At 36.7% G+C, this 19,364-nt stretch overlaps 1 protein-coding gene across 2 annotated transcripts in view; it reads right to left on the bottom strand.

The window, feature by feature from the left end:
- The window catches only part of KCNH7 (potassium voltage-gated channel subfamily H member 7), a 211,612-nt gene that overhangs the window by 20,771 nt on the left and 171,477 nt on the right, over window positions 1–19,364 (bottom strand). For both annotated transcript variants that reach the window (XM_036746120.1, XM_036746121.1), the window contains exon 10: window positions 9,546–9,812. In XM_036746120.1, the coding sequence (XP_036602015.1) occupies window positions 9,546–9,812 (267 nt within the window). The remainder of the gene's footprint in view (window positions 1–9,545; window positions 9,813–19,364) is intronic.

Here is a 19,364-nt window from a genome sequence, read left to right on the forward strand (position 1 = left end):
CTGCCAGTATTAAACAAAACAAACATGCATGGTGAAAATATCATTAAGGATTAGATTCATAGACTCATAGATTTAGAGCTAGAAGGGACCTTAGAGTCTATCTAGTCTAATCTTATTTTACAGATGAGGAAACTGAATCCCATAGGGGTTAAGTGACTTTCCTGAGATCACTCACTTAGGGACAGAGATGGAATTTGAACTCTTGTCCTCTGATCCCAAATGCGCTGCTGAATTCACAGTAGTTTTTATATTTGTGAATTAAATTGTCTTCCTTAGAGGAGTAAGAAATTTTAGTGACTTTCTTCAAAGGACTTAAATATGATAATGCTAAGAAGACACAGAAAAAGTTGCTTCTTTAAAAGTTATAGAAACAAAGTGCCAAAGATGAGAAGAGAAAGAAATAGTTAATGTTAAATGGGCTACCAAATGACACATTCACTATTTATGGAGCTATTGGTTGGTCCTACCACTGTGGAACATAATTTAGAACTATAGGAGAAAAGTTATTAAATGTTCATACACTGGGAAAATATAATAAAGATGTAAAAGACAGACAAGACCTGTATGTACCATCTTTTTTAGTATCAAAGACCTAGAAACAAAGTAGGTATTCATTAACTGGGAAATGATATAACACAAACAAAAAAATTGTGGCATATGAATTTAATGGAACATTATTGCACTATAAGAAATGATTAATATGAGGATTCATAGAAATATGGGAGTTTTTATATGAACTGATGGAGAACTAAGTATGTAGAATTAGGAGAGCAATATACACAAATGCAATATCATAAGCAAAAAGCCCCCAAAGAAATTGTAATAATCAACTGTGGTACCAAAGAACATACGAAAAGACATAATTACCTCTTTTTGGTAGAGAGGTAGGAAGTACATGTGGACAATGTTGCATAAATTGTCAAACATAGTCTCTTTGTCAGTTGATTTTGTTTAACTGTTTTTCTTTGTTAAAAGTGGGGAATTCAATAGGGAGAGCATATTGGGAAATGTAGTCATTTTTTCTTATAAAAAGAAAAAGACATCAATAAATATTTTTAATTCATTTAATTCATTCAATAATTCTAATAATTTTCTTCAAAGATCTCTTTGGGTCAAACCATCTGACTAATTTAACCTTTCCTTAGAGATATTATTTCATACTCCTTTCATACTTTACTCTTTAAAAAACTAAGACCCAAACAAGCAAAAAACAAAACAAAAAAGCCTTTCCTGTGCATTTGTTTTTTCATGCTTTCATACTAATATATTGTGTCCTATGCATTATTTAATCATATTACTTATTCATCTCATCTCTTCCATCATTTTTAGAGCTCAAATTATTTCATGTATGTTTATTTACAAAAGAGAAGCATTGTAAAAAATATATCATCAAAGAAATGTGTTAGGGAAAAAGGTTGGCTACATGGTTAGAGAGAAAGATGGAGACATATTCTGCATGATGCATTTGACATCTGTGTAATGGCAGAGAAAATTAGGAAGGCTAGTAGCATGATGAGTAGACCTTCAGTGGTGAAATTATAAGAGGATATATGTGAGAGTCATACAGATTGATCAGACATGGATGGGTTGAGATGTATATTACGGTTGGGTTTACTCCTGCCAACAAGCTCACAGAACCATTTGAATATTTTTCATTATTTTTCTGTAAAGTTTCACTCTTTCACAAAAGTCCTATTCCAGTGCATTATCATGGTATGGAAGTAACTCTGTTTTCTCAAGTTTCCTATACAATATTTATTTTGCAGTTGTCTTCTTAAGACAATTCCTAATTTTCTTTTATTCAAGGTGTGAACTGATGTGTTGTAATTCATACAAAAATCTCCTCTTCTCCCCCTCACTCCAATTCATAGGAGAATTTCAAAAATGATCAACTGGTAAATGATTAGAGCCACCCACAAAACATAGGAGATGGGAATTTGAATCCAGAGAAAGAAAACAATGAGCATTTTTTTCTTCTCTTTGGGAAAATTATCATTAAGGGGAATACTCCCAGTTGTTCCTCATGTTTGTATGCAACCATTTGCATTGCAAAAAGATTCCAATTAGCCAAAAGGAAGAATTTATGATATTCAATTCAATTCTATAAAAATTCATTGAGACTTCTACTTGCAGAGAATTGAAGGAGACACAAAAATGAATAAGGCTTAGCCTCTACTCTTAAAGGAACTTACAATATGGTAGGGTTGGTTACTTAGAGCTTTTATTTCAAAACTTCTTTTGGAATTCTGTGCCATTGGATGAAACTATGACTGATAAAAAACCTAAATGGCACAGTCCCCCTTCCTCTCAAGTTGCATGTACAGATTGTTCGTTCAAGGCTTTTTATCCAACTAGATCCAAAGCCTGACAATCCAGAGGCTGTTCAGTTGTCTTGTTGAATGTTCCATAGTCTAACTTTAGATCATCTTGGGTAAATAAAATGTACTTCCATTTTTTCAAACTTTAATTCATTTTTTTTCAGTGAACAAAAGTGTGTTTTCTGTTCCTCTCACCTCATCCCCATTGGAAATAAAAAGATAAACAAAATCCTTGTAACAAATATGCAGTCAAGCAAATGAATTCCTGCACTGGCCATGTCACAAGGTATACTTTTGAGACAAGGTGTACTTTCTCAATTTTATGACAAGACAGTACAGTTCTTAGATTTGGGGGGACACTTTGTATTTTAAGGCATACTATTAGATGTGTTGCTACAGTTCAGCAGTCATAGCAGACTCATGTTTTACTTATCTTAGATTGTAGAATTGATAGGGCACTCAGAAATAATATTCATCAAGCTAAACTCTATACTTTCCTAGGCCAGAAGGGAGCAGTAGTTAGATATTATTAGGTGGAATTAGTTGAATAAATGATTTCTATGTTCTTTTCTAGTCCCATAGACTAATTCTATGTTTGCCACAAGTGACTTTACCAAGACGACTGAGAGAAAACCTATGTCAGAGAGTGATTGTGAGATGCTTCAGTACTACCAGCAAAACAGTGAGAAAAAGGTGAAGTGAGGCCGTAGAAGGGCTTTATTCACAATAGATAAATGCAAGATAATGCAAGATAAATGGTGTAAATATTATCATCCCCATTTTATAGCTAAGAAATTGAGACTCTGAAATGTTAAAAAACTTGTCCATGATCATGAAGCTAGTAAGTATTTAAGGTAGGATTTAAATGTCGATCTCACAGTACTGACACTATCTCCATTATGTTGTTTATGCTGCCTACCAAATAATCCTGGAGATGGGGCTGGGTTAGATGACTATTTGAAGTCTTTTCCACCTCTGTAATTCTGTGAATACTTATTTCTCCAAAAATACAGGCAGGCAACTAAAAAACTTCTATTTTTCCACTACCATATTAAAAATTTTATAACCTTTTGGGGGGCACTTTTTCTCTTGTTATCCTTTTATCATTGGATTTACACAAATTTCTTTAATGAGGGAGCTGCGATTTTGACATTGCCTCACATGAAATAATGAGTATATTCATAGCCAGCCTAAAGAAAAAAGATCTAGAGAAAAATAAAGCTTTGTGCTATGTAAGTAAGAATAGATCCCAATGTAAAGGTCCCTAGATTTCAAATAGGTGTTAATTTCTTTGGTTGAATCTTCTTTCTTTTATGGATTGAAACTCTGATATTTCTTCTAACAGAATACTAATACTTTTAAGAAGAAATTTTACCAGAGGAAACAAAATGGAAATGAATGTTAAAAAATAAGAAAATGGTTTGTGTTTGAGTGTTAAGTAATTTAGTAACAGATTTCTACTAGTAATTATAATTCTTTATTCACATGTCCTCTTTAAATGAACTTATTTAAAATTGAAGACAACTATTTTACTGAGTTTGTCAACTAGCTTTTCAGCTTCCTGGAGAAGTCAAATTTAAATTCAGAACACAGAAATTATTTGGGTGATATAGCTATGTGAACCATATCAGTAATTACCCTTATTTTAGCATGCCTTATGGTTATGGTGGGGTTGTATTTAAAGATCTGCATAATTGGGCTCGAACAGATCATTCCAGGATTATTTCTTATTACTCCCCTTTACACACTGTATTTCAGTCAATCTGGTCTTCTTACCATTCTCTGAATTTGGCATTTTATTTCCTTCCTCCATATCTTTGTACTGGCTATATCCCATACCTGGAATACATTCTCTTCTCACTTATGCCTCCTTAGAATTCCCAGCTTCCTTCTAAGCTCAGCTCATGTGCCATAGGATATTTCTAGTTAATGGAGATATGACTTCCTCAAATTACCATATGTTACACTTGTTTGTTGCATTTTATTGTATACTTATTGCACATAACATATTTATTTGTTGAACTTTACTGTATATATTTTGTTTCCAGAGGTGTGCTGGAACCAGACCTTACCATCTTGAGCTGACTGCTAAATTTTCAGTGGGAGCACTTATACCTCAAGAATGGACTATTTACCAATAGATGGGTACCCACAAATTAGGACCTGATTCATTGTTTTATTGATTGTGTAGACTTAAGAAAGAGATGGAGAGAACGTTAATAATATGAATTGAACTCAAAAGTGTGGTCTGCCTTTTCGCAGGCTTTTTGTTAAACATTACCAGCACATACCTGGTTATATTCCATGGTAGAATATAAGTACTTTGAGGGCAGAGACTGTTTAATAAGTGCCTGTTGGATTGGATTGTCTTTTTTTGAATAGAATACCAAGATGACAAAAACAGAGAATGGAGATTAGAGGTTGTACTAGAGAATATTGATCAAGATAGACCTCATGACATCAGCCTCTATTTAAACAGCTCTTGGTACTATTATTTCCTGCATTCAATCCATTTTTTTAAAGAAGAGGAAACTATTTGAATCACAGAACAATAAAGTATAGGTGATTATATTTTTCAATACCTCAAGAGAAAATTTTGATCTCTAAATGATATTAGAAAAGCAAGATACCTCTGAGGAAGCTATCTTGACTTAATTTTATAATTTTATCAAAATAGGAAGAAAGAAAATTAACTTTCAATAACTGCAATTAAAAAAAAAACCAGGAGTTCAAAGGGGAAGTGATGGTTTGTGGTCTTAATCAAAATGAACATCCGTGGAGACACTTTTTAAATATAGCTCAAAATAGAATCAGAACTTGGTTGCCTTGGAAAATGTTGCTATAGTTGCAAGGACACATTTCTGGAAATGAGTGAACAGAAAGTAAACTTTCAAATGGCTATGGGGACACAATTTTGGTAGACTTTTGACCTTTCTCTAAAACGATGCTGATTCTACTTAACTTTTCTTTTAGGAGGGAGAAGGAGATCAAATGTGCAATTCTGTAATATTTGGCACGGGAAACCTTTGACCCAATGTCAGAAATTCGATCCAGTGAAATGCTTTATTGTTGGTGAAACAGCATTGTATAAGAAATGGAACAATAACTAATCATCCTACGAACAGTTCTAGCTGCAAATGCTTTAAATGAATCTTCCAAAAACTAAAACTTTCATAATATCTACTTTCTTGGCATTCCATTATATTCTCCCTTAAAAATTACTGGGAAATTAAGTTTGTTGCTCTACATTTGGTTAATAGTTATTCCTTAATTAGGTTTAACTATCTGTACCGATTGATGCCAGGAGGCATCAATTAATTTAGCCAATTGGTATGACATATACTTTGATATGCATCTCTTAAGGTAGTTATTTTTTCAACAGTGATTGATTTGTGAAACATTTGAAAACCAAAGAATTGTGGATATTAAATCTGTTAGCAGAATAATTATTTAGAATTGTGTGGGTGGGATGGGGAAGCTAGATAAAATAATTAGAAGAAAAGAACAAAAGAAAATCTAGGCTGAAGGACAAGAAAATGTTCTTCTTTGGTGAACACTTTTAGATATTAAAATTGCTTTCTAAAGAAGTTTGACACTTAAGACATTGAAAATTGAAGTGGAAAAAAGCCCTAGAACATATCCTATCAGGACCAAGCCAAACTGACCTTTATAAGAAGGCAGAGGTGATGGAGAGGTTTGCAGAATTGCTGACTTAGGTTATACAACCTGCTTCTATTTCTATTCTTGGAGCTCCCAAAATATCCACTTTTCATGAATAACTGAAATAAAACATTTAGTAGCCACAGATAATATTCCACATTTCCATTGTGACAAATGAGGAACTATTTCATTAATTTCCTCAAGATTTTAGATTGACTGAAGAACATTTGCCTACATTCTTAGCATATTTCAGAGGTATCAGAGCAAAAGCTAGTTTTCTTTCATTTGTCATTAAACAGAGTTTCATTGAGTCTTTGCTACCAATTCTCTGCATGAACTCAGGCAAGTCACTGCATGCCGCTGTTGTTTCCATGTCTGTAAAATAAGGTATTTGGAGTACATGGACTTAAAGATGACTTGCTGTTCTAAAGCTGTGATCCCATTATGTCCAAGATACTGGGAGAGATATAAAGATGAAGATGTCGTCTCTTTTCTTAAGCAGTGTGTGTGCGTGTGTGTGTGTGTGTGTGTGTGAAGAGGGATAAACTGTGTACAAAAATAGTACAAGGCACAATATGATCAGTACTCTGGTCATAAAAGAAATAAAAGCAAAGTACTATGGGAGTAGAGAGGGAGTAGAGATGTCCTGTTTGGAGAGCTTCATTCATGAAGTAGTGACACCCTGGCTATCTCCTTGCCATTTTTTTCTTGCCACTGCACTTTCTGGACAGATGGACCCTGCTATCTGTCCTACTGTAGAACCTCCTGGACCAGATCATATTCTATAGGACTTAACCATCTTAGTTATAGGACTCCTTCCCTGGGGCCTGAATTTTCCCATCCTGTTGTACTCCCAGACTTCATTTAAGTCTCATCAACCTAAAAAGTCCCACCAACCTTGAAATTCACCTCTAGTACTGCCTGCCCACTGGGTCCCTCTCTCCCTCTGATTTGAGAGAGTGGAGGGTGGACATTGGGCAGTTAGGTGGCACAGTGAATAGAGCACTCACCTTGGAATCAGGAAGAGACTCATCTTTATGCGTTCAAATCTAGCCTCAGATCTTTACTAGCCGTATGACCCTGGGCAAGTCACTTAACCCTGTTTGCCTCAGTTTTCAGATCTGTAAAATGAGCTGGAGAAGGAAATGGCAAACCACTCCAATTTCTCTGCCAAGAAAACCCCAAAATGGTGTCACAAAGAGCCAGACATGGCTGAAATGACTGTACAACAAAAAAGAAAAGGTGGATATTGGAGAGCTCTTCCCAGATCCTCCATTTAAGGAGGACATCCAGGGCTGTCCTCTCATTGTTTTCTTCCAGCTTCACTCCTGATTTCATCATACCCCTCTGCACTGGCCCTATCTACCTCAGCTTGTTTTCATGCATTGTCTTACTGTATTAGATTGTGATCTCCTTGAGGGCAAGGGACTGCCTTTTACCCTTCTTTATATCCCTACTACAAGATACAATGCCTAGCACATTGGAAGTGCTTAATACGTGTTTACTGACTGAGTGAATTGGTTACTGTCATACAGCCCTCTATACTAGTCAGTCCTATATATGTTTCATATTCTACTCTAGTTTTTGCCACCTGGTGCATGCCCTCTCCTTCCATCCTACTTTCTAGCTGACTTAGGTTCAAATAAAAACTATCTTTGCTTTTGGAAAAGCCATGACAATCAACTCCCCTATGACTTTTTAAGTCAACATGTACCCCTCACTGGCCCATATGCCCTTATGTTGTTGTTGAGTTGTTTTGAGTCACGTTGAATCTCCGTGACCTCATTTGGGGTTTTCTTGGCAAAGATACTGTAGTAGCTTGCCATCTCCTTCTCCAGTGTATTTTATAGGTGAAGAAACTGAGGCAAACAGGGTTGGGTCACAGAGGTAGTAGGTATCTGAGGCCATATTTGAACTCATGAAGATGAATCTTCCTGATTTCCAGCCCAGTGCTCTATCCACTGTGCCACTTAGCTGCTTCTACACTTCTATATATATATATATATATATATATATATATATATATATATATATATATATATATATATATATATATATATGTTGTATATCAGTGCTTAGCACAGTGCCTGGCATAATGTAGGCATTTAATAAATGCTAGTTGACTAGTTAACTGACTGTATTCCCCACTAGAATATCATCTCTGTGAGGGCAGGAACTGTCTCCTTTGTGTGTGTGAGTGTGTGTGTGTGTGTCCCTAGTGCTTTGCATAGTGATTGGAATATTGAAATTGATTCATAAGTACTTTTTCACTTATTTATTCATTGGGGATGGGGGTTTGAAGGATATGTAGTATTATAGCAGGCCAAGATCAGTGCATTGGTGGAGGGAGGGGGGAAGGTTCTATAGTAGGACAGATGGCAGGGTCCACCTGTCCAATGAATTCCTCTTCTGCTCAGCTTTCGATCACTTAAATTCAAGTGTTCCTTAGTTTCAATTCACATACTTGCTCCTGTCACACATACTTTATACATCTACATATCTATATTTTTTTGCTATCACTCTGTTGGGCACAATAGTATGTCAATTTCAAATTATTTGTCTTGCTGTTGCATTCATACCATCTTTCTCTTTTCCTCATAATTTCCATTAAATAACTGTTCTTCACGTTTTGGAGCTCTCACTGATCCTAATCTTGATCTTTGTGACTAAGTAGGCACTAATGCTAAATCTTCTCTAGTGCTGCATTTCTAACTACTATCCTTTCCACGCCCACCACAGTGTCTTGAACTTGCTATAGAAGGCATTTAGAATTTGTTGAATGACAGCGCAGAAGGAATAAAGTATCTTCACAGACTTCAAGGTGTCGTGCGGCATAATAATAATAGCTAACATTTATATAGCACCTACTATGTGCCAGGTACTATACCAAGTGCTTTACAATTATCGTCTCATTTGATCTTCACAGCAACCCTGGGAGGTAGGTGCAGTTATTATCCTCATTTTACAGATGAGGAAACTGAGGCAAACAGAGGTTAAGTGACTTCCTCAGGGTCACATAGCTAGTAAACTGTCTGGGGATTGATTTCAACTCAGGTCTTCTTGACTCTGGGCCAGCACTCTGTACACTGTGCCACCTAGCTGGAAACGATTGTTAGGGATGGTCTCAATGCAGAGGTGCCTAGGTGGTGCAGTGGAGAGACCACCGGGCCTGGAGTCAGGAAGACCTAAATTCAAATGTGACCTCAGACACTTGCTAGCTGTGTGACTCTGGGCCAATCACTTGACCTCTATTTGCTTCAGGTTCCTCAACTGTAAAGTGGGGATAATAGAAGCACCAATCTCGCAGGAGTATAGTGACAACCAAATGAGGCAGTAATTGTAAAGTGCCTGGCATAGTGCCTGGTACATAGTAAGTACTATATAAATGCTTCTCTACTTCCTCCAATGCAATGTAATTAGATAGAAGCCTTTGTAGGACGATACCAAAGTCCTGACATCATCAAAAAATTGAAGTAACATGTTTAGTTATGCTAATTGGCAAAAACAACCTTCTCCTTACCTGAAAACTAGTACTGAAGAGAGACTGGCAGGGAAAAAGTCAATTACCTTTGTAAGAATGACTTCTTTTATCAAGATGGAGTCTTTCTGAAGTGGTCATAGTTTGTTCTTCAAAATTCAAGCTAGTTCTTTTCTCTGTTCCTGGAGCATAATCCATTATTCTGGAGAAAAGAGGTTTTTGTTCATCATCGATGGATGAAATAAATGATGAGGATCCACTTTTCTTCTCTTCAAAATGTTTCTTGGAAAACTGATAACGTCTTGTGGTATCTACGGAGTCTCCAGGATCATGTGTACTAGTTCCTTTGCGATAATCTATCGACAAGAAATCATTTTATATAAGATAACCAAATGCGTACAATTTTGTTAGCAGTCTTTGCTTCCACCATGTACTGTGCTTTTGTTCAGCTAAATCCTTCTATGCATTTTTAAAATGAACTTTATCAGTGACTCTTTTGAGAAATCACCACTATAAGCTATCTTTATTTTTCTATAGAAAATGGAGATTCTATTATTCATGTCTAGGCTATGGTCTTCTCAGAAAAAAACAAAACAAAACAACAGACGTCAGGGACTGTGAGATCCTCAATCAACCACACTATTCATTTCAAAATCAAAATGTACCTTTGCTAGTGTTTTTTGAGATACTCTTTATTTTTAATAGCAAAATTGTAGGAAATTCAAAAACTTATTTACATAACCCAAGAAATATTTAAGTCCTAAAAATCTGGTTTGGTAGCTAATTGTTTCAGAAAAAAAGAAGAGGAAAAATTGCCCCCATTCTCAAAATCTTAATTGCATAAGCTTTCTTCATGCCTGTAGTCTATCACTTGTGGGATTTCACCCTTTTAAAAGTCACTCTGTCAGGCAGTGGTCTCTCTGAAGTGTAGGCAGGTTGAATTTCAACCTCAATTACATGTACAAAAAATCTTGAAGTCCTGATCTGATGGACAATTTGGCTGTGTTTCATGATGTGAAGAATGTAAAACTTAAATACCATAATTAAAGTACTGTTTTTTAACCTAATTACATTAAAGCCACTAGTGCACGTTGCCTGTTTTAAAATGAAATGTCAAGATGATACCAACCCTGAAGGTTGAGTTAAAACATATTTCAGCAGGAAAAGCTCCAAGAGACAAATTCTGTGACTTGTTTCCATTAGTGTCCTGGGGAGACAGCATGATTTCCCATCTGGTTTCTGCTAATTACTAATCAACATAATTCCAGAATGCATAGCATTTTCTACAGAAATGGTTAAAAGTATCCCCATATACTCTATGCCTTGTTGTTCCCTAACATTATGCTTAATTGCTTATTCATAGAAGACCCAACTAATTGATTTAGGACCATACCACAGAAACTGTCAACAGAATCTTTAGTTCCCATATGGCAAAAGAAACTGTTAACAGAGCTATTTTTCTCTGTTATTTTAAATATCATAATTCCACCAAGAAAACAGCCCAGAGCAAAAATGGATTTGAGTTAAAATTCTCTACATGGGAAAATTGTTGTTATTAAGGAGTTAGTTCATGTTGTGCCACCTCAAGTTAATCACAATGAAAACTGATCTTATTACCCCACTTAGGGCCTCCCACTTGCCTAGCTATCTGATTGTTGGTAGCAACCCCCAGACATTTTCTTCAGTCAAGTTTTGAAAGTCTCTCTGCTTATGGATATTTACTTACCACTAATCTAGTTAATCACTATTTTTGGTTATCTTTTCTTCTGGTTATCTTTTTCAGTTCTATCCCTTACTTTCTGGGCCTACATCACATGCCCCACCTCTTATAGACTCTATGGAACTTTCTTCTCGAATGCTTGCTTAACTCTAGGTCTAACCTATCTCATGTATCACCAATGAGCTTGTCTTAATGAGTGATTACTTTGCATTCAGCATTTCCCACCTCCAAACCTTACAATGGCTCCTAATTTCATTCCAATATATGTTGAACATTCCCCATCATGAGCTTCACTGCAATCTACTGGTTTGCTTTAACTTTCTTATTTTCCTCACCCCTCGTTACAGTACCTGGCACAAAGTAAGTGTTTAATAAATGCTTATTGACTGACTGACTTTGACTCATGAACTCTCTGCTCTAAGTGAATGAATGAAAATGCATTTATTTAGCACTTATTAAATGCTAAGCACCGTGCTAAATTCTAAGAAGAAAAACATAAAAGCAAAGATAGTCTTTGGTCTTGAGATACCTAGGAACGTAAGCAAAATTTAGAGGCAAGTGGTGGCCAGGGAGGGAAATTTTGGTTTTGATACTGCGGGAATCATGAGGGGATCTTCAGGGGAATAGACTGACATACTTTTTCCAGTATCTATGGCAGTATTAATTGGGTTATAGTTCCATAACTAGAAGGGGAAAGGGATGGGAAAGGGGGAGGGTATGCATTCAGTGATTAGGCAGCAGGTGGAAAGATGTTCCATGAGTTAAGTGAAACATTCCTAGAGCCTGCTTAGACTCCACGTGGGTCACATAAGTCATTCACTAAACAGGATAAGGTGAGCCTTCTTCATATTCCCTATTTCTAAAGTTGGGTACCCATATGACTAGAGCAACCCTTTTCTTCTCATCCAGTAAACCATATCCAAATACCCCTTAAACACATTCATGAAGCTTTTAATTCCAAAAAAGTAGAAACTGTTCTGAACATACCATCAATCCCAATCAGTGTGGACACATGCTTAATAGCTGCATGTGTTTTCATTTGCAAGATGTTACACCGTCTCATATATTTAGAGTTTTAGATCTTTGCATAGAGAGTTGCTAGAGCAAAGGATAACAGATGGGCATCTTGAGTGCTGCATGAGCACCCATAGATTGTTAAAGACCTGGAGAAAGGCCTACAGCACATTAAGTGGCTTCTATGGGAAGGATTTACGTGAGAACACAGACAAGAATTATACAGCTTGAGAAAGCATAGGTATCTTGCAATCTTAATTATTCTTACAGAAATCAAAGTATTACAGAGATTTTCCATGTAATTTTAACTCGTAGCATGTAATAGAGTGCTGCATAACACCCAATGATTATTCAATAAATAGGCTGGGAGAGGGAGGAGAGGAACTATACTTTCAAGACATGTTATTTACCTGAATATACCCAGTGTTAGCTGATTTAATCCAAGTATCTACTAATTTACAAGAGTAATTCCCATCATTTAACCTAATAGTCAAATAGGATTGGTACTAGATCTGTGATGTCATTGGGGCAGGGAACTCCCAGAAGAGAAAATTCCCTCTATCAATGCAGATTGCCACCTTTTCTGCTACTTATAAAGAGCTACCTGGAGCCCTGGGCAGTGACCTGCCCTGCATCATTCCATCAGACAGGAGCAGGACTAGAATTCAGCTCTTATTGGCTTTGAGGCTGATCTCACACCACTGTACCATGCTGCCTTTCAGTCAAATAGAGCCAGATAGATAATCTGACTGGGAAGTGTATTCAAGGCAAACACAGAGAACCTAGAATCTTCAGTTAAATGCTTTAAAACAGTACAGAGAATGACTAAAACACATGTAATTCTATATTCCATACTCATGATATAATAATAAGGGTTTTTTGTGCATCCTACGTTAATTTCCCTACTACTCTGATGGCAAAACAATTTTTCCCCCCTATTACTATATTTGGTAAAATAAAACATTATTTGAAGATTCTCATTCTACTAAAAAAAGGAAATTAAAATAATAATCCATTTGTGAGTTTAAAAAGATGAAGATTTCTATTTGATTCATATTGTACTCCTAGTGGAAGATATGGAATTGGGCCTTTAAGTAGCTCTTCAGTTGAGATACGCTAACTTCTACCTCTTTCTAATTAAACTCTGCTTGAATTGAAATGGAAGAGTTTTAGGTGAGAAGCTAGCTCTTTCCCCTCCTCTGGCTCACTGCCTTCTAGGTGAAAATGGTACTGTGAATTCTCTGACTATGAAGCTGTGAAGTTGCCTTGTCTCCCCACATTCTATTTTTCCTCTTCTTCTTTGTTTGAAATTGAGTTTGAATAATAACTTCAGATGGCAATGCTCCTACAAAGATATCTTTTTACCCTTGTTATACTGATATAGAAGTCACTTTAGGACTCAGATAACTAGAAATCCTCTCTCTCTCTCTCTCTCTCTCACACACACACACACACACACACACACACACACACAGCAAGTTGATTCTCTGATCACCTCCTGTTTTCTCAAAGGGCCCAATTTAAAAGCATTTGATTTGTTTCCCAGCTGCTTGCCTAGGATCCAAATGCATAAAAGAGCACATGCATGTCCTGATTTAACTACCAATTGCTTTTGACCCTCCGGTCCTAAAAATGATAAAATAGAAATCCCTCCACCTCAAGCAAACAGGAGGCAAGTGCTTTTGTGCTAACTTCTTATCCCAATTTTCTTTAACTCTTCTCAGAGTAATTACCAGAAACCAAGTGTCATTTATATTTAGTAAATCCAGTAGGTAGTCAAAATGTTTGGTTGATGAATATTCTGTGATCTCTGAGCATTTTACTTTTAGATTTCATTCTAGTAACAGAGTGTTTTCCAGGCAGGAATAGTTTAAAATAAAATGACTTCAAGAGAAAATTGTAACAAAAAGGTTTGTCACATTGTATCACATTTCCTTAGTTCCCTTCGCTTTCTGTTATTATTCTATGTACCTAAGAAATACAACGTGAAGATTCAGGGCCTGTGGCCTCAGCCTGTCTTCTGCTTGTTTCCTTTATGACTGGGACCCTGAAGTAACTGAACCAGTGGTAGAACTGACTTTATGGGGATATGGAACAGGTCAGTTATTCATGTTTTATGATTTGTACCTTCCCAGATGCCACATTAAAGATTTCATCCTTTCAATTAAGTAGCTTCAAAAGTTACCCTTAAGATCTAAATGATCACTCAAGGATTAATATATTGTGGGTAATACCTATATATTAATGAATTTTCAAGATCAGAAGGAATATGGTGTCATCAAGTGGGGAGAACCAGAGAGGGACTTAGGGGAAAGGAAAGAAGATGGGGGAAGGAATCAATGACAGGGAAAAAAAGCAAAAACAAACCATAGGAACATGAAAACGAGGAGCTGGAAGAAATATCAAAGTCAAACTTCATCTCCTTCACAATTTTCTACAGATGAATCTGATTCAGGGATTCCAGCTCTGGGCTTTCAAGATGCTATTCAATTAGTCTGTCAATCAGTCAACAAGCATTTATTAAGTGCTTACAATGTGCTAAGCATTGTTGATGAAAAGAAACAAAAAAACCAGCTTCTGCCCTCAGAGTTCATATCCTAATGGGGGTCACAAGGAATGAATAACTAGAACATATAACATATAGAGAGAGTAGCTGGAAGGTAATCTTGGTGGTGGTGGTGGTGGTGGAGGCATTAGCAGCTAAAGGGCTGTAGAAGGTGGATCTTGAGCTGAACCTTCAAAGAAGTCAGACATTCCAAGAGTCAGTGGTTTGAAGGAAAATCATTTTAGGCATGGGCAGTAGTCACTGCAAAGCAGTGTAGATGAGAGATAGTAAGTGGGGATAGTAAGGGATAGTAAGTAGGCCAGTGTGGCTGATTGTAGTGTGCAGAAAGGAAAAGAGTGCAGGAGGATTGTAAAGGCAGGAAGAGTTTGGGTTGTAAGGAAACTTAACTGCCAGAACAGAGTTTTATATTTTATTCTGGAGGTAATAGAGAGCAACCAGAATTTATTGAGTGAATGGGTGGGTGGGTGGGCAGGTGTTACATGGTCAAAATGATTTAGGGAAATCGTTTGGGCAGCTGTGTGGAAGATAGATTGGAGTGGAAAGAGACTTGAAACATGCAGAGCAGTTAGAAGGCTATTGTAATACTGTAGGTGAGAAGTATTGCCCAAATAGAAATCTTCATCTTTTAAAATTGACAAATGAATTATCACTTCAATATCTACTTGTATCCTATTTCCATGTTCAAGAACTCTAAAAGGTTTTGATCAGATAAAGCAAATTTAGAGTTCTTGAACATGGAAGTAGAAGTCCTGTGGGTGATAGTAGTGTCAAGAGTATGACTTTGTGTGATGAGGGTTTTTGAAGGAATATAAACGTAGATGTTGAAATCCACTAGAATGAGAGAAAGACTTGTTATGGAAAGGAAGACTGTGAGCCAGGCACTTAACTCATTGAGAAAGGGGGGACAATGTCCCCAGGGTTTGTAGATAATGGCTAAGAAATTCTGTACTGGGTGATAAATTTGGATTGAATGAACCTCATAGAAGCTTCTGAGTGATGGTGGTAGAGGTAGAGTATGGAAATGGCTGTGTGAGTAGTGAGAAAGGGATAGATTTGAGAAATGCGGAGATAGAAAAGGCAAAATTTGACAAGTGATAGGATATCTGGGTTGAGGGAAGTGTGAGAAGATAAGGATAACACTGAAGTAGCAATCTTGGAAGACTGCAAGGACTGTGCTTCCACTGACAGACATAAAGAAGTTCAGAAGAGAGGTGGCTTTTACAGGAAAAATGAAATTTCTTTTGTACCTGTTGAGTTTGAGGTGTCAGCGAAGTATCCAGGTTAAAATGGCCAATAAGCTATTGGTATTGTGGGTCTAGAGTTTAGTACAGTGACTGAAGCTCCATGTGCCAGATCACATGATATGTGTGTGTGTATACACATATGCACACATACAAATGTGCACACATATTTATAAATATGTATGTGTTTACACATAAGTATATGTGTATATACATAATATTTATACATGTCTATGTGTGTGTATGTCTATCTAATCTATCTACCTATCTAGAGAGTACTCAAAGGGCTCCTGGAGGTTATTTATTTCAATCCCCTCATTTTAATGATTAGGAAACTAAGTGGTTAAGGGACTTGCCAAAGTCACACAGGTAGCAAATGGCAAAGGTGAGATTTGAACTCAGGGACCATGACTTTGAATGTGTTGCTTTTTTTTTTTCACTGTTCCATGCAGTGTCTCTGAGAGATCTAGAATTCATCTATCTCTAGCTGATAATTAGGCCCACAAGAAATGATGACATCACCAAATGAAGAGAATAGAGAGAAGACAAGAGCACTCATGACAAAGCTTTGCTGTAATTCCCATAGTGATGGGCTATGATATTATGACCAAGTAAGAGATATTTAGAGTGGTCAGAGAGGCAGGAGAACAAGACGAATGTAGCGTCCTCTTAAAAATACAGTTACATGCTAAAACAACAAGTTAGAAACCAAAATCCCAATAAGAAAAATTTGTACCTCATCTGAGTGGATAACTTAGAAAATTACCTAATATAAGGAAGTAATGAGCAACAGATAGCTCTCTTTGCTAATCATAACACAGGATAATATAATTTAAGAGATTTTGAGTTGTATTCAGTAATTAAGCAATTTATTCCTGTGTTGTTATGAATGGAATTATTATGAGTTTAACGAATGTAGTTTTCTCTCCAAATCACATGTCCTTTGATATAAATAATTTTATTTTTAGAAAAAAAAATAGTTTTCAACTTGGCTATTTGTCATGGCATAGAAATGGGTAAGCTTTTATGGCTAAACAAATAAAAATAGGATAATTAACATTATATAGCACTTTAATGTTTCCAGTTATAATAGCATGATACATCAAATTGGCACTTCGAAATATGTAGTGTAAAAGGCATGAGATGCTCCTATTGTATCTAAATCTGGATTAAAAAATATTTCCAATGAAACAAACCTATGATTTTTGTGGAAATGTTATTGGTGGGGAAAGCTAGAAAATTTGATGCTTTATAAATCACTACTGCCAACTATGCCCAATAAAGAAAGAAAGAAGGATTCTTTCATGTCTAGTTCCCTCCTCCTCCTTCTCCTCCTTTGCCCCTTAGCAAAAGTTACATCCTTAATACTATTAATGTTATAGTTGTGACAGGCCATTAAGCACAGAGAAAGTCAGCATGCTGAACTAAAAAGACCCAGGTTTTGGAGTGAGCCTTTTGAACTGAAGAGATTAAAAATATTTCTGGGTTATTATTATTATTTTTAAAGAAATCACTATTATATTACATACTAAGAAGGACAAGGTTGGCATCCTCTCTGGTAATCTTCTAAAATGTGAACATCTTGCTGACCTGATCATCCCCCCAATATAGTTTCCAGGAGGCACAAACCATTCCTGGGATCAACCTCATCCCTCATCTATCTGACCCTGGCCATTTTCAGCAGCTAGAGGAGGGAAAGAAGCATGGATATAGAGTCAGAGGAGGGAAAGTGGCACAGCCTCATGGGGGAGGGGACAAGAGTGTCAAGATCATATGGGATCTCATTTTGAAGTTCTTCCACTTGTGTCCCACTACCCTGTGCTTATTGGCAGCCTCCCGTTCTTTAGTCCAAAGGAGACAGATGATGGGCTTCAACACTGTCATTTTTTATTCAAACTTGGACTTGAAATGGTGACTGTTTCCTATTGTCACACTGTTGTTCTTGAGTTTCTGAGCGGTGTGGTAACCCTAAGTAAACCCTTTCTTACCCACCCATTAGCACAAGTCCAAAGTGTTCTGTTGTCTCCCTACTGACCGAGACACCAGCATATTTTTCCCTTATATTTGAGTAGCCACCCTGAAGGACACTCACAAGCTGCCCATTAGAAAATCCTGGATCGTGCTTGGAGAACCATCATTCTAGGAACCTTGGAATTCCTTATTCTTCCAGAACTGCAAAATCTTATATATTGTATGCTTTTCTGATTTTTATTTTTTGGAGTAGACTTATGACTTCATTGACACGGGGAACTCCTGATGAATAAACTTCCTACATCATTGCATATCAGTCCTTTTTCCTCATAGCATGAGCAGATTGCCCTGGAACATTGAGAGGCTGACTTGCACAGGGAGATTTTACGTATCTACATCTATACACACATACATATATGTATATACTATCATATAAAATATTTCTATATATCATAGAAAGAGATTATAGGTAATCTTGTATGTGTGTGTGTGTGTGTATGTGTGAATTAAGTCAGTCTCAAAGGCGGGAAAACCTAGGTTTAAGTCCTACTTTTGACACATACTAGCTATATGTCTAGCACTAAATGACATTAGCAAATGAAATTAACAATCAATATCCTAATAGCAAATAACCAGTTACAGACTTTGTCAGCTGTCTGTATGTATGTAGGCAGATTATTGGCTAGTCATAGCCAATGAAAGCAAATAATGAACTATAAAGATAAAGAGAAGATGTTGCATTTTATTACAACAGCTTCTATGTGACCTGCTTAAACAAGGCTCTTGGTTCCCACAGGTAGAAAATAGATAAAAATCAAGTCTTTGACTCACCGTTTTTCAGAGAAGTTCAACTGATACAAAACAGTTGGCACAATAAGGAACCTGGAGGAGTCCAGAAAGTACCCAAACTGGCACAATTCTAACCCTTGACAAACTAAGAACATTGCTTTGTGGTTCAGTAGTTTTTTTCCAGTTGTGTCTGACTTTTTGTGATCTCATTTGGGGTTTTCTTGGCAAAGATACTGAAGTGGTTTGTCATTTCCTTCTCCAGCTCATTTTATAGACAGAGAAACTGGAGCAAAGAGATTTAAGTGACTTGTCCAGGGTCACATAGCTAGTTAGTGTCTGAGGCTGGATTTGAACTCAGGTCTTCCTGATTGCAGGCTCAGTACTCTATCCACTCAACTACCTCGCTGCCCCATAAGGATACTGCAGCCAAGAGCAAAATTTGTTCAGCTCTTATTTGAAAAACATGTAGGAGAATGAGGGTAACATCACCAAGGCAAAAAGCAATGACAGGCTACTGAGAAGAAAATGAGCTTGTAGATGGCTTAATTTGGGATCCAGCCAATTCTGACTAGCCCATTATCACTACAAATGAGACTGGAAAGAAGGA

The sequence above is a fragment of the Trichosurus vulpecula genome, chromosome 2 (genome assembly GCF_011100635.1).
Source record: "Trichosurus vulpecula isolate mTriVul1 chromosome 2, mTriVul1.pri, whole genome shotgun sequence".
NCBI lineage: Eukaryota > Metazoa > Chordata > Mammalia > Diprotodontia > Phalangeridae > Trichosurus > Trichosurus vulpecula.